Source organism: Macrobrachium rosenbergii, chromosome 16, assembly GCF_040412425.1.
Source record: "Macrobrachium rosenbergii isolate ZJJX-2024 chromosome 16, ASM4041242v1, whole genome shotgun sequence".
NCBI classification, from domain to species: Eukaryota; Metazoa; Arthropoda; class Malacostraca; order Decapoda; family Palaemonidae; genus Macrobrachium; species Macrobrachium rosenbergii.
This window is the reverse complement of record NC_089756.1, coordinates 17,488,233-17,503,725: the sequence shown is the minus strand read 5'-3', so window position 1 is coordinate 17,503,725 and position 15,493 is coordinate 17,488,233. Positions and strand designations below refer to the sequence as shown.

Genomic DNA, 15,493 nt, shown 5'->3' with positions numbered 1-15,493 from the left:
CAGTAGGACAGTTATTTAGGATTCAAAGTAAAGCCAAGGACTTGTAGAAAAGCCCACGAGAGAGCATGAAGGGTAACCAGAAAATCTAGGAAACTACCCCAGAGTCTGTCCATGGGAAACTGACAGCTGTTCAGGACTGTATTCCATTATGAATGCCTGTTTGGTGCTCCTGACTATTCAACACTGGCAGGCTGATTTTCCCAGCCTGTCATACCTTTAAAGTACATTTTCTGTCAGAGTGTTGGGATGAGGAGGGTTAATACCCTCTCTCCAGAGTTAGCGGAGAAAAAGTTATGGATAAATCAGGTGCCCTTTTTATATTTACTGACAAAGGCGGAGGGCCTCTTCACAAAACAACCTTTTTATTTTCATGCTTTTATCACATCGCCCTTTCAATAAACATTTTAGTTCATTACCGAAAAACAGTCAGTCGTTTCAGTATTTCTTAGTTTACATGATTTTATCTGCTTAATCCTTTCTCAGTCTTGACTTCTTTTCCAGGATGCCATTTTTGCTGCAGGATGACGTTCTCCTGGCGACTCTGAGAGAGAGCAACTGCGATTGCGTGGCCCTGCTTTGATTTATCTTCAGATTTGCTCTCCTGCTTCTTCACTGCGTCGTCTGGTTCTTCGTCCCATGAAAGATGGAGACTGAAGTGTATCCAGCTTCTTCGAGCAGGCTTCTACTCCCATTCTGAAGCAGAGAATGCTGAAAGGTGATAGATGGCCGATATTTTCCCAATGAGGTCTTCAAAGCTAATATCTGATATCTGTTTATCAGAGTCTGAAGAAAAATAATCAGAGTATGTCTAACTCTCTTTTTGCTCTGCCCAATTTTACAATGGCCAGGGAATCCACACACGGGTCTCGTTCAAATTTGGCAGTTTCCTAAATTTATCAAAGAACTGAATTCATCTGAAACTCGCATTTTGGGATATATTTTCAGCACCTTTTCAAAGTACCTGACCTTTCTGTGATTTTGATATCACGCTCAAATTAAGTTAACGTCTTTAAATACCTGAGTAGAGTACTATACCATTTCAGCATGAATTCTGATTCATTATGTTCCTCAAAGTACCAAATCATTAAGTGATTTTATTACGGATTAATTCAACTTCCTCAGTAACCCTAGTGGTTTACCTGTGATATTAATATAGAACTTGCTCACTCTCTCAAAGTATGCGGGCAGTCTGTAGGTTAGGATATAATCTACTGAACCTCAAAAGATGACTATTTAACCTACCTCTGGATTAAGTAGAATTTCTTACCTTCTCCAGGCATATAAACGCGATTCCTTCCTCGTAAGTACAACTTGTTCTTAGTTTTTCCAGATTAACCAAGTTGCCTGACAGGGATATTACTGTAACGCCTCAGCCTTCTAATATATCTGTGTAAGAAAAGTGAAAACACAATAAAATAAAATCCACCTAAATTTCACGAACTTTTCATTCAAACCCTTAAATGTGCCAATGTAGTCTATTATAAAATCCTCATGGTCTTAAAATGGAGAAACAAATCCACATTAAGTATGGGTACGAATATATTTAAAAATAAAGCGCAACAGAGACCTTCCGAGAATTTGTACGAATCCCCTTTTCAGTCGTACAAATTCTCGAAAGCTCCTCGTTTAGCTTTATTTCTAAAAATATTTGTCAAGATAAATAACTGTGGATTCGTTGCTCCAATGTATTCTATTTCATTTTGGACAAAACACGACAAGATCCTAAAAAGTCCTCCTAACTGAAGCTTTTAAGACAAATAAAAAACAAGACATTTTGACTGGATATAAAGCTTACAAAATGAAGGCCCCTGGAATATGTGTTGTTTAAGTGTTCAGGAGAGGGCTTACGATATATTGTTTATGATTTGCAGGGCACCAAAGACCCTGCCTCTGAAATGTCTACAAAAGTTGTGCAGACATTACTATTCCTTTATAAGTACATTGTGCAGAGTGAGAAGTTTCACAGGCCAGTTCATTTGGAGTAAGGGAATGAAACTTTGCTGAACTACGATTGGACACGATAATGATCATTATATAATATATATATATATATATATATATATATATATATATATATATATATATGTGTGTGTGTGTGTGTGTGTGTGTGTGTGTGTGTGTGTGTATGTGTAATATATATATGAATACAGTATATATATATATATATATATATATATATATATATATATATATATATATATATATATATATATATATATATATATATATACATGTGTGTGTGTCTCTCTCTCTCACTAGTGGTTTTAGCAACCTTTGAAATCCTTCAGCTAGTTTCTTAAATCGATTTGTATAAAATCAACGTCTACTTTAACGGCAATAGTTACTTAAAAACATTACTGCTTTGCAATACGAACAGCTTCCCGTCCTTTTTCAAATACGTTTTCATTTCCGTCGTAGAGCATTATACTTTCGTTGTTAATTTTTTTTTCGCATATTGAAATATCCATACGTGTCTTGCGAAGTACTATTCGTTCTGATTAATTTTTTTCTGGCCACCTTCCCATTGGCTACACCAAGCGACACCGAGCCTCGAATACGTTTTGCTCAGTTATATGCAAGAGCGCTCAACACCACAGTTTATCTACCACTGCGACTCTCCCCCAAAGCTTCAGTCTGTTAAACGTGTTTTAAGAGACGTGAAGAACATCTCTTCAGAGTTGCAAGTTTTATCAAAGTTATCATCTGTTACAGTTCTCATTCTCGGAAAGCAAAAGCAGGGCAGTAGAATGGGCGGGAATAACTTAATCGATTGGACTGATTCTGATGACTTCTTATTGAATTGGATGGATTTGGACAACAGTACCGTCGACAGACCTCTCTTTGAACTTGATACTCCACCAGATGCAGGTACGCTCTCTTCCTTTCTTTGCAGTAAGGTTTGGTTAATTATTTTTTCGTAACTTCAGACAAATTTACGTGGTTAAGGAAAGCCTATACAGTTCTTATTATGACTAAAGAACTGCAGGAGTTGAAGAACTCTTACAGCAGCTCGTAAAAGTATTCTACAGGCTGCAGCCTGCTGTAGAAGTTCTTCAAGTGCAGTCAACGCAAGGCGTTTGTCAGTAGGGCGGAGCATTACCAGGTCGTCTACTAAGCTTATAAACATGCGTGTAGTTGAACAGAATGAGCGCACACACGCACAGACTTAGCTAACGTCTGACGTCTGAATATGCAATCATTACCAATATCCTTAGCTGACATATTACACATCCTACATTTGGGAGAAGTAAGTATCGAGGTACATTTGATGCGGCCAAGAGGGCGGTCCAGACACCGCCATCCCCCCCCCCCGTTTTCTTTGCTATCAGACCAAAATGTTTTGTGACTCCTTCCTGCGGGGACAGTTTTAAAAATAGATGACATCGTCGAGGACAAACGGAAGTATTTTTCATTATTTGCAGAAACTCTCTTTTATTTAGACTTTGTATATGCCTATACTTCTTCTTTGTCTCTGGGAGTTACATATTTAAATGCATACGCTGCAAAATGCTTGCTTTCTCAGAACTGCGACTAAATAAAACTGACCCCTGTTGATATTCAGCCCTACCGGACTCAAATACTACTGTGGCTTGGGTGTTGCATGATAACGGGCTTATTATCATTATATATCTCACCTACTATTTACAATAATAACTCTCTCTCTCTCTCTCTCTCTCTCTCTCTCTCTCTCTCTCTCTCTCTCTCTCTCTCTCTCTCTCGTGTTTTCGCAACCTTTGAAATCCTTCAGCTAGTTTCTTAAATAGACTTATATAAAATCAACGTCTACTTTCACAGCAATAATTACTTATTATTGCTTTTCAGTTAAATAAGGTTCCCTTCCACTATCTGATACGTTGTCATATTAATCGTAGAGCACTATACGTTGGTGGTTATTTTTTTTTATAATGAAATATGTATACGTATCTTAAGTATTATTCAAGTTTTCCTGGCCAATTGAAATCAAGTTGACGCCTTGAGAGCTTTCCCATTGGATAATCCCAGCGACACTGAGGCTCGAATACGTTTTGCTCAGATATTAAGCAAGAGAGCTTCGCCTCGCTTACTCGCTCAGTCTGGTAGACGGCTCTCTAGAGGTGTAACCAAGGCTCATCTAGCTAGCCCTTTCATATCTGTATAGTTATCACATCACTGAGGGCACATGAGCCCCGATGTGTCTGGGAGCGCTCGACAGTGCGAAAAAATAATTATTTCGAAAATTCAGCAAAAATATAAATTTTATGCCAACAACGTTCATTTTGCTGTCCTTTTTTTCTAAATGTTTATATTTTATGGTGGAATAGTCAGAATAAGAGTCCCAGCCCTCTAAATACAAAAAATGTGAGTTATTTCACGAAAAAAAAAAAATCTTTACTTATTTTCATACTTTCGTTCGTAACCCAAAAACTATGAATGTCAGGCGAATGAATTATTTTTTATGAGAAAGCCAACAAAATTCTCTAAATATCGACATATAAAAGAATGGAAAACGAATAAGTCCAGCTGGTGAAAAAATTTATAGAAAAGAGGGTAAGAAACAGAGCGATTTGCCCGGCGTATGGTGAGAATTATCGCTAGAAAAAAGTTTTTTTTGAAGAGCCCTATCTCGGTTATTTTTCATAGAAATTACTTTGTAAATATACGAAAATGTAGAGGAAAAGTTGTAGAATAAAGTGAGAGTCAAGAAAAATGGCTTTGGTAAAGGCAACAGTTTCATTTTGACATTATAAATTGATTGAAACGAAAAAAAATGTTACCGTTGTCAACATTATCGTTCGTAGCTCAAAGGCTATAACAGATAGGCGAATGGATTATTTTTTATGAGAAAGCCAACAAAATTCTCTAAATATTGATATATAAAACAATGAAAAAAGAATATGTCCAGTTGGTGAAAAAATTTATAGAAAAGAGGGTAAGAAACAGAGCGATTTGCCCGGCGTATGGTGAGAATTATCGCTAGAAAAAAGTTTTTTTTGAAGAGCCCTATCTCGGTTATTTTTCATAGAAATTACTTTGTAAATATACGGAAATGTAGAGGAAACGTTGTAGAATAAAGTGAGAGTCAAGAAAAATGGCTTTGGTAACGGCAACAGTTTCATTTTGACGTTATAAATTGATTGAAACGAAAAAAAATGTTACCGTTGTCAACATTATCGTTCGTAGCTCAAAGGCTATAACAGATAGGCGAATGGATTATTTTTTATGAGAATGCCAACAAAATTCTCTAAATATTGATATATAAAACAATGAAAAACGAATAAGTCCAGTTGGTGAAAAAATTTATAGAAAAGAGGGTAAGAAACAGAGCGATTTGCCCGGCGTATGGTGAGAATTATCGCTAGAAAAAAGTTTTTTTTGAAGAGCCCTATCTCGGTTATTTTTCATAGAAATTACTTTGTAAATATACGAAAATGTAGAGGAAAAGTTGTAGAATAAAGTGAGAGTCAAGAAAAATGGCTTTGTTAACGGCAACAGTTTCATTTTGACGTTATAACTTGATTGAAACGAAAAAAAATGTTACCGTTGTCAACATTATCGTTCGTAGCTCAAAGGCTATAACAGTTAGGCGAATGGATTATTTTTTATGAGAAAGCCAACAAAATTCTCTAAATATTGATATATAAAACAATGAAAAACGAATAAGTCCAGTTGGTGAAAAAATTTATAGAAAAGAGGGTAAGAAACAGAGCGCTCTGCCCGGCGTATGGTGAGAATTATCGCTAGAAAAAAGTTTTTTTTGAAGAGCCCTATCTCGGTTATTTTTCATAGAAATTACTTTGTAAATATACGAAAATGTAGAGGAAAAGTTGTAGAATAAAGTGAGAGTCAAGAAAAATGGCTTTGGTAACGGCAACAGTTTCATTTTGACGTTATAATTTGATTGAAACGAAAAAATGTTACCGTTGTCAACATTATCGTTAGTAGCTCAAAAGCTATAACAGTTAGGCGAATGAATAATTTTTTATGAGAAAGCCAATGAAATTCCCTAAATATTGACATATAAAAAATGGAAAACGAATAAGTCCAGTTGGTGAAAAAAATTGATAGAAAAGAGGGTGAGAAACAGAGCGCTCTGCCCGGATATGGTGAGAATTATCGCTAGAAAATTTTTTTTTTTGAAGAGCCCTATCTCGCTTATTTTTCATAGAAATTACTTTGTAAATATACGAAAAAGTAGAGGAAAAGTTGAAGAATAAAGGGAAAGTCAAGAAAAATGGCATTGGTAACGGCAACAGTTTCATTTTGACGTTATAAATTGATCGAAACGAAAAAAGTTACCGTTGTCAACATTATTGTTCGTAGCTCAAAAACTATAACAGTTAGGCGAATGAATTATTTTTATGAGAAAGCCAAGAAAATTCTCTAAATATCGACATATAAAAAAAATGAAAAACGAATAAGTCCAGTTGGTGAAAAATTGATAGAAAAGTGGGTAAGAAACAGAGCGCGCCGCCAGGCATACGGTGAGAATTATCGCTAGACATTTTTTTTTGAAGAGTCCTACCTCGGATTTTTTCATAGAAATTACTTTGTAAATATACAAAAATGTAGAGGAAAGGTTGAGGAATAAAGTGAGAGTCAAGAAAAATGGCTTTGGTAACAGCAACAGTTTCATTTTGACGTTATAAGCTGTTCGAAACAAAAACAAAAATGTTACCTTTGCCAACATTATCGTTCGTAGCTCAAAAGCTATAACAGTTGGGTGAATGAATTATTTTTTATGAGAAAGCCAACAAAATTCTCTAAATATCGATATAGCCTATATGATAATGAAAAATGAGATTCAGAGCCCTGCCTAAAATCCAGACATCTCTTATGTGATGCACTAACAAATTTCCGCTAGTTTTACCGTAAAAACTTTGCGAAAGCATGTTGGAAACTGTTCTCGATTGACGTCGCTGTATGTAAACAGCCACACGTGTTTACCTAGCCTCGTACGCATGGTCTCTGACAGAAGTGTGGCCTGCCAGGCCTGCGTGGGTGCGATCAGCTGATGTCATTGTGAGAATTTTACTACGCCATGGATTTGCGCATGCACAGTAGAGGAACTAAAAAATTTATAGAAAATAGAGGATACCAAACAGAGTGTTTCCAATAATGTAATCCTACATTTTATAAAAAAAAATGTAAGATACGAGAGAGAAACGTGGGTAGGATCAGCTGATTTCATTGTGGGAAATTTACTATGCCAGGGAATTGCGCATGCGCAGTATAGGCACTGCTTGCCTGGCGTATCGATGCCTGAGTTACACGGTATGCTTTAGCCTATGGAAACCACCAACTGTCCGAAAATAAAAAAAATTTACCCCTACCACACGTACGAAAAATGTCGGTAAATTTTACGTACAATTAGTCAGTCAGACAAGAAGGAGGGTAGGGGGTTATTGCGTAATATGACGTCAATTGGGCAGGAAAGGGCTAGAGGTGTTACAACTTTTATCAAGGTTATTCTTTGTTGTTGTTCTCACTCTCGGAACGTGAAAGCAGGGCGGGCCTCTCTTTCAACTTGGTACTGAGCTAGAAGCAAGTAAGTTCTGTTCCTTTCTTTGCGGTAAGATTCAGTTACTCAACTTATTTTTTTCGTAACCTCACAAGATTAAATAGCTAAGGAAGGATTTCCGTTTTTATTACGACTTACGAATATTTCTACCGCTGCTGTAGGAGTTTTTCAGCTTCAGATAGCGAACGGAGTTTAGGGGTAGGACGGAGTATTATCAGAGCGTCTGCTAAGCTAATAAATACATACTGTACTAAAATAGCAAGAGGCAGAGCGCGCACGCTCGAATGCGCACGCACACAGACGGAGCCTACAGAATTCATTAAAATTTGCGATCAAATTACTTTCTGTAAGCCCTTGTAGCAAGCCGTATGTATTTGTTAATTCGTTACTTCTCTTTTTTTTTCTTCTTTTTTTTCAAATTGTCAAACTTAACGGGGTTTTTTTGTTATGCTCTATTCTACACTAATATGTAGCGCATAGTTTTCTGAAAAGTTATCAGTACTTGGAAATATGACATTTTTACATTCCCGAGTTAACTCAGTTGCTACAGAAAAATGGGGGGAAAAAAATGTTAGGCTAAACTCACTGTATTTATTCTGGCGAAAATGCACTTGAAAGTGAGCGGTAACTTGTGATTGGTTGTATTTAACATGTCCGAATAACGTCGTTATATTTCACATAAGCACTTGGTGATCCGAATGAAAACCTATTAAATAACCTAAATTTCTCCATCTAACATATTTTATGTTATTATTGCTATGAAGGTGAGAAACTATGTAAAAATACGTTCACAAGTCCAAGACTAAATAAGCGCGGTCGCCAATGTTTTGAAATGTGTTTTGGATATACAGTTTTTCATGCACAACTTTTTATGCGGTTTTCATACATTTTAAGGAAAATTGGAACAAATCACACCAAATATCAGACGAAACGTAATCACCAACATTTTGTAAAGATTAGCTTGTAATCAAAAGTAAGAATTATGAAAATTACATTTAAAATCTCTCGGGTAGCTAATTTAACCGAAACAGCCAACATCGGTCAAGTTCAGACCATCCCTTTTGGCGAATTATGCACTATTTTTCATGCCATTGTGGTATTTTTCATTTAGTTATTCCATTTATATTCATACCTCACGTAACATTTATCCTGTTTTCCCGGTATCATCCTTTTTCACACGGGTTGAACTGTTTGTAATAATAAGCTTAACTATCATCAACTTTGGACACACATAAACACACACACACGCACGCACACACACACACACACACACACACATATATATATATATATATATATATATATATATATATATATATATATATATATATATATATATATATATATATATATATATATATATATATATATATATATATATATATTTATATATATATATACATATATATATATATACATGTATGTATATATATGTGTATAATGACTTGGATGTAAAAATACAATTTTTACTTTGGGAAACATGCTAGGCCTAGGTTACCGTGCTCTTGCCATAACTACAGAAAACACACGTGTATATCTCTACCCACGCTAATATATGTGTGTGTGTGCGTGCCGTAGTAAAAGGCAAGCACAGTAACCTAGGCCTAGCATGTTTCCCATACTGAAAACTTCCTTGCCCCATCAAAGTCATTTAAATACAATTTGTAAATATGCAAAAAGGCCGGTACAGCATAGGCCCACATTTTAGATGTTTGCGCTATACCTGCTAATTCCATTTTGTTATTTCAATTTCCAAGAAGAATTGTTGTGAACAAAGGAATGTTATGAATAAACATCAGCATCAAGTTAACGCACCTACGAAAAGAGCTGCAGAACTGTTGAATTGCAGAGATAACCTCAAAAAGGCATCCAGAGTAATACACCGCTGCTACCAAGGGCTTACTAAGTTTAGAAAGGTCCCAAAGACCCAGACCCAGAAGCCACTTTTCTCTGCCATGAGATACTGGTGGCTGTTCGTTTTACCGCCCCATGCAAATTCGCTTAGAGTAATTTTTATCAGTTCCGAGCTGTAAATATATGAAAAACACATCAAAAGTTGTACATGAAAAACTGTGCATCGGAAACATATTTCAAGACTTCGGCAACTTGCCATTCAATTTTGGACTTACGAACATATTATTTCATAGATTCTCACCTTAACAGCAGCATCAACAAACAAAACATATGCTTGATGGAGAACTTTAGATTTCTTAATAAGTTTTCATTCGGATCGCAGACTGCTTATATGAACTATAACGATGTTATTCGGACATGTTACATTCAACAACACATCACCAAGCACCAGCCACTTTCAAGTGCATTTCCGCCTGAGTTAAACAACTGAGTATGGGTGATTTTGTTTTTGAATTATGCAATGCAATTAAAGTTGCAACGTTATTAATCTGAAGAATTTGTCTTTCTTCATGATATTTTGTAGTCAGCTTGCAACATACCTGCTGCGTTGTGAATAGTAAGGCAGTAGTGACAAGTCTTTTTTGTCTTCCCATGTCCTTGCTGTAACTTTTTACGCTTCCACGGAAATAAAGGCGAATATTTGCTGTTATTTTCATTACCTGAATTCACTGGGTCTTCATGATTATCATTACTAGTTTCCTCGTTTCTCATTACTTTTGTGGAAGGTACGGACAGCAAAAATTTGACGGACATTCACAATCAGATCTTCAAGAAGGTTGAAGGCTCCCCGCCATCTATTGAGCAAAACCCACACTAAATGCTCGCTGGGAGAGGAATTATAGAAAAAGGGAACGCCTCAAAGAACGAGTAAAATTGGATCATAAAAAAAGTTGGGAATTTATTTTATTTCTACCCACTAGCGGATCCAGGGGAGGGGGTACCTGGGCACGTGCCCCCTCCCCATAGAATTAATGACAAAATAATAATACTGAAGATTTCGATAATAATAACATAAATGAGAGATATAAAAATGGGGAAAAAATTTAAACTAACGTGCAATTATTGTATTTGTCCCATCGAATATAATATTTCCGGCACTTAACATTATAGTAATCTACATTCCAAAATGTTTATAGGTTATCGATCATCGCACCTAATATTCTAACGGTAAATACTTCAGATATCAACTATTAGATTAACCAGACCGCTGAGCTGCTGATTAACAGCTCTCCTAAGGCTGGCCCGAAGGATTAGATATTTTACGTGGCTAAGAACCAATTGGTCACCTAGCAACGGGACTTACAGCTTATTGTGGAATCTGAACCACATTATAACGAGAAATGAATTTCTATCACCAGGAATAAATTCCTCTAATTCTTCACTTCCCGGCCGGAGACTCGAACTCGGGCCTAGCAACTACTGAATTCTAAATGAAATACATGCATTATCACTCTCTCTCTCTCTTTCTTTCTTTATATATTTGTATAGTATATATATATATATATATATATATATATATATATATACATATATATATATATGTATATGTATGTATGTATGTATGTATAATATGAAAACTGGTGGCCCCCATGAAATTTTTCTGGATCCGCTAGTGCTGCTGCCGACAGTATACCGCTCTAGGTAAATCTTAAGCAGTATTCATTCATTTTGAATTTCAAATTAAATGACAGAATACAATTATCAATATGAATTAGGTCACTCTGCAGAGATAATCACTGCGAACGGAAGTACTCTTTATCCTGTTTGTACAATTTACTTCGATTGATTACGAAAGTGGATTTGCATTCGATTATGTAATGGAATCTTTTATCTACTGTTTTTGTTTTCCTTTCTGGCTTACAGTAAAGAACGGGTCACTTTTTTTTCTATATATAATTGTAACAAGTTCCACTGTGGTACATGATTGTGTTGTCAAGTTCCTGGAGATCAGTGACTTTTTTCCCTCTGTAACTTGAATATAGCAATTTACCTAAAGCAATGCTCGTCTAGTTGGTGTTTCTGTAATTTTTATTTCGTGTTCTTTGTTTGATGTTGTTTCGACGAATATACAGTGCAGTGGAAAATGATTATCATGACTTTGTAATTAAGTTTTAATTTCCCCCGCAGATATTAACACAACCAGTGGTGCTGTGTGGGAAAGTCTAGACTCAGCCATGTCTGATCCCGGCTCAGCAGCAGATGATGTCCCCGGACGGAGTGGTGGCCTGGACACAACAACAGCAGCAACAGAAGTAGTCTCAATGCTGCAGACAGCAAGTCACCCACCACCTGCTGCCCCTTCAGGCAGCGGCAGTATCTCGGTGGCAGCAGAGGAGAATACGAACGACGGAGATGAGGTCGTGATTAATGTAGTGGCTATTGAAGAGGTGCCTCGAAAGAGGAAGAGAGGACGGGGACCCAAGGCAGACGCTAGTTCGCCCACTGCTCCAGCAAGTTCCCGGAGGCAAAAGAAGATAAAACTCTACGAGGTTACCCAGCCGTTTGACGATGAGGTCAAGGAAAAGAGAAGACTGAATGCCATTAAAGCTCGGCAGCACAGACAACTTCAGAAGCAGGAGAAAGAAGCTCTAATGAAAGAAAAGCAGGAAGCTGAGAGTGAAGTTGCTGCTCTTAGGTTTGAAGTTGAAGAGCGTAAGAAGAGCTTGGCTAAGCTGGAGGAAATTATGAGTGGATGGGTCTTCCGTTTAACCGAAGCCATGAATATTTAGTTACTGAAATCAAGGGTCCACAGAATACATCTTCCTACTAGTTAAAAAAAAAAAGCAAAAAGAAATAAAAAAAAATACAAAGAGAGAGAGAGAGAGAGAGAGAGAGAGAGAGAGAGAGAGAGAGAGAGAGAGAGAGCAGGAGAGAGAGAGAGAGAGAGAGAGAGAGCATATGGTTAACTATACAGATGGACCGAACAAGCTATTACAGATAAACAGATCTATCTAAACTTAATAATGTAGAAATTCAACTCATCAATTTAATTTTTTTTTTTACTCGACTGGAACACCAGAGCCTTCTCCCCAATGCAGTCCATCTTTGTCACAGCCACTTTTATACAACTTACTTGGGGTTTGAGGGCTGGTCCTTCTTACTCCTTGACACTTACTTCTCTTCTCAAACATAGCACACTGAACGCAAAAAATCCTTCATGAAATTCGCCTTTTTACTGCACTCAAGAAATGACTTTATTTCGTATATTTTCTTTAAAATCTTGAGTGTATATTTTATATTTATAATAGTCGACCTATTTTTATCTGTATTTTATGACTTGAGTAGTGCTTGCATATGTTTCTCATATTTCAGAATTTTGTTTCAAGATTATATATATATATATATATATATATATATATATATATATATATATATATATATATATATATATATGAACGACCACATGAAAGGTGAAAATTAAAGACCAGGTACCAAGCGCTTTCGTGTATTGCGTACACTTCTTCGGGGTACCCCGAAGAAGTGTACGCAATACACGAAAGCGCTTGGTACCTGGTCTTTAATTTTCACCTTTCATGTGGTCGTCTACGTATATATTTGTCACGTGCAGTTTGTGACTTATTGCTGATATATATATATATATATATATATATATATATATATATATATATATATATATATATATATATATATAATCTTAAAACATATACAAAACATGTATATATACATATATGTGCGCATGTGTGTGTGTACATACATACATACATATAATTGCATGTTCGCAATTAAAGTATTCATGCGTAAGTCTGGATGGTATGCAGGGAGATTTTAGCTGCATTTCCTTCTATGATAAGATATGTTACGCATCAGCGACCTTTCCGATTGTCAAGCCAGACTTACGTATGAAATCAGTCCTTTCAGGGAAATCCCATGACACCGCTGCATACTGATAGTATTCGTCTTTCTTGCAGGAGACCTGAGTGAGGAAGGAACCTTCTTCTACTGCCGATGGACAAAGGAGTACGAAGTGATCGGTCTAGACCGGGGTTGGCCAAACTTGCTTAGTTTAAGAGCCACAAATGATGAAGCTCGGATGTTTGAGAACCGCAAAATATGTAGGAAAAAATTATACATTTTTAACGTTACATACACATTTTGTTGCAACAATTTTATATACATTTAAAGAAATGCATACTAAATGCATTTACATTTATTCACGCTTGGGGTTTTTACACTGTTGATCTGTATTAGTTTTAGTAATGACAGACACAAACATGTCAGAAAAACATATCGGAAGGTACCGGAACTATTGCTCTGGACTCGTGACGAAATATATAGAATATCGGAATTCTCTAGAATTATCCCCGAGCCGCGCATCTAGGGTCAAAGAGTAGCATGTGGCTCGCGAGCCGTGGTTTGGCCCTAGACCTTGGTCTAGAAACAAATTTGGATAGATAAATATATAGATTGACAGACAGATAGCCATATGTTTGTCTATCTATCAAATTGCCCAAACAATTCGGCGCTTCATATTAATATTATTACTGGCTAACTTCAAGTACCTGAATTGTGTAGGACCATGTGATTTTATCATGAATTCTAGTCAAGTTCTCAGGGGCCCTAAACTTCCTATGCCTTCATTATATAAGTTTAACAGCCAAAGACATTCGAGCGATTTAACTGTGATATTAGCATGACTCTTCAGGATTTATCAGTCTGTGATAATAGAACATATTGTACATAACTTCTCAAAGCATCAAAATAACTTGCCTTTCAGTCAAGAGTAAGTTATCGAAAGATAGTCAGGCGTTTTAGTATTTATTAATTTGCATGATTTTATCTGTTTTATCATTTCTCATTATTTACCTCTGTTCCAGGATGCCATTTTTGCTGCAGGATGAGGCTCTCCTGATGGCCTGGCGACTCTGAGAGAGAGCAACTGCGATCGCGTGGCCTTGCTTTGATTTATCTTCAGATTTGTTCTTCTGCTTCTTCATTGCGTCGTCTGGTTCTTCGTCCCATGAAAGATGCAGAATGAACCATATCCAGCTCCTTCGACCAGGATTCTACTTCCATTCTGTAGCAGAGAATGCTGAAAGGTGATAGATGGTCGATATTTTTCCAACGAGGTCTTCAAAGCTAATATCTGATATCTATTTATCAGTATCTGAAGAAAAATAATCAGAGTCTGTCTAACTCTGTTTCTGCTCTCCTGAATTTTACAACGGCCAGGGAATCCACACACGGGTCTCGTTCAAATTTGGCAGTTTCCTAAATTCTGCTGACTTTATCAAAGAACTGAATTCATCTCAAACTGGCATTTTGGGATATATTTTCAGCACCTTTTCAAAATACCTGACCTTTCTGTGATTTTGATATCACGCGCAATTTAAGCTAACGTCTTTAACTACCTGAGTAAAGTACTATACCATTTCAGCATGAATCCTGATTAATTATGTTTCTTAAAGTACCAAATCATTAAGTGATTTTATTACGAATTAATTCAACTTCCTCAGTAACCCGAGTGATTTATCTGTGATATTAATATAGATCTTGCTCATTTTCTCAAAGTCTGTAAGGTTAGGATATTATCTACTGAACCTCAAAAGATGACTATTCAACCTACCTCTGGATTGGGTAGATATTCTTACCTTCTCCAAGTATATAAACGCGATTCCTTCCTCGTAAGTACAACTTCTTAGTTTTTCCAGATTAACCAAGTTGCCTGACAGGGATATTACTGTAACACCTCAGCCTTCTAATATATCTGCGTAGGAAAAGTGAAAGCACAATAAAATAAAATTTACCTAAATTTCACGAACTTTTCATTCAAACCCTTAAATGTACCACTGTATTCTATTACAAAAATCCTCATAGTAGCATCAGTCTTAAAATGGAAAAACAAATCCACAGTTATGTATGGGTACAAATATATGTAAAAATAAAGCACAACAGAGACCTTCCGAGAATCTGTACGAATCCCCTTTTCAGTCGTGCAAATTCTCGAAAGTTCTGTTTAGCTTTATATTCAAGTATATCTTTGCAGATCCATAACAGTGGACTTGTTTCTCCAATGCATTCTATTTCATTCTGGTCTGACCCCGACAAAATTCTAAGATGACC

At 36.4% G+C, this 15,493-nt stretch overlaps 1 protein-coding gene and 1 long non-coding RNA gene across 2 annotated transcripts; both read left to right on the top strand.

Annotated features, from left to right (window-relative positions):
• The first annotated feature begins 2,558 nt into the window (after positions 1-2,558).
• On the top strand, positions 2,559-12,307 carry LOC136847125 (uncharacterized). Its single transcript, XM_067118482.1, has 2 exons — positions 2,559-2,868; positions 11,540-12,307. Exons 1-2 carry the CDS (start codon positions 2,574-2,576, stop codon positions 12,139-12,141), a joined length of 897 nt encoding a protein of 298 aa, XP_066974583.1. The 5' UTR covers positions 2,559-2,573; the 3' UTR covers positions 12,142-12,307.
• A 1,025-nt stretch (positions 12,308-13,332) lies between these two features.
• On the top strand, positions 13,333-15,187 carry LOC136847124 (uncharacterized). Its single transcript, XR_010855624.1, has 2 exons — positions 13,333-13,485; positions 14,248-15,187. It is a non-coding gene; the product is annotated as an uncharacterized lncRNA (long non-coding RNA).
• The last annotated feature ends 306 nt before the right edge of the window (positions 15,188-15,493 follow it).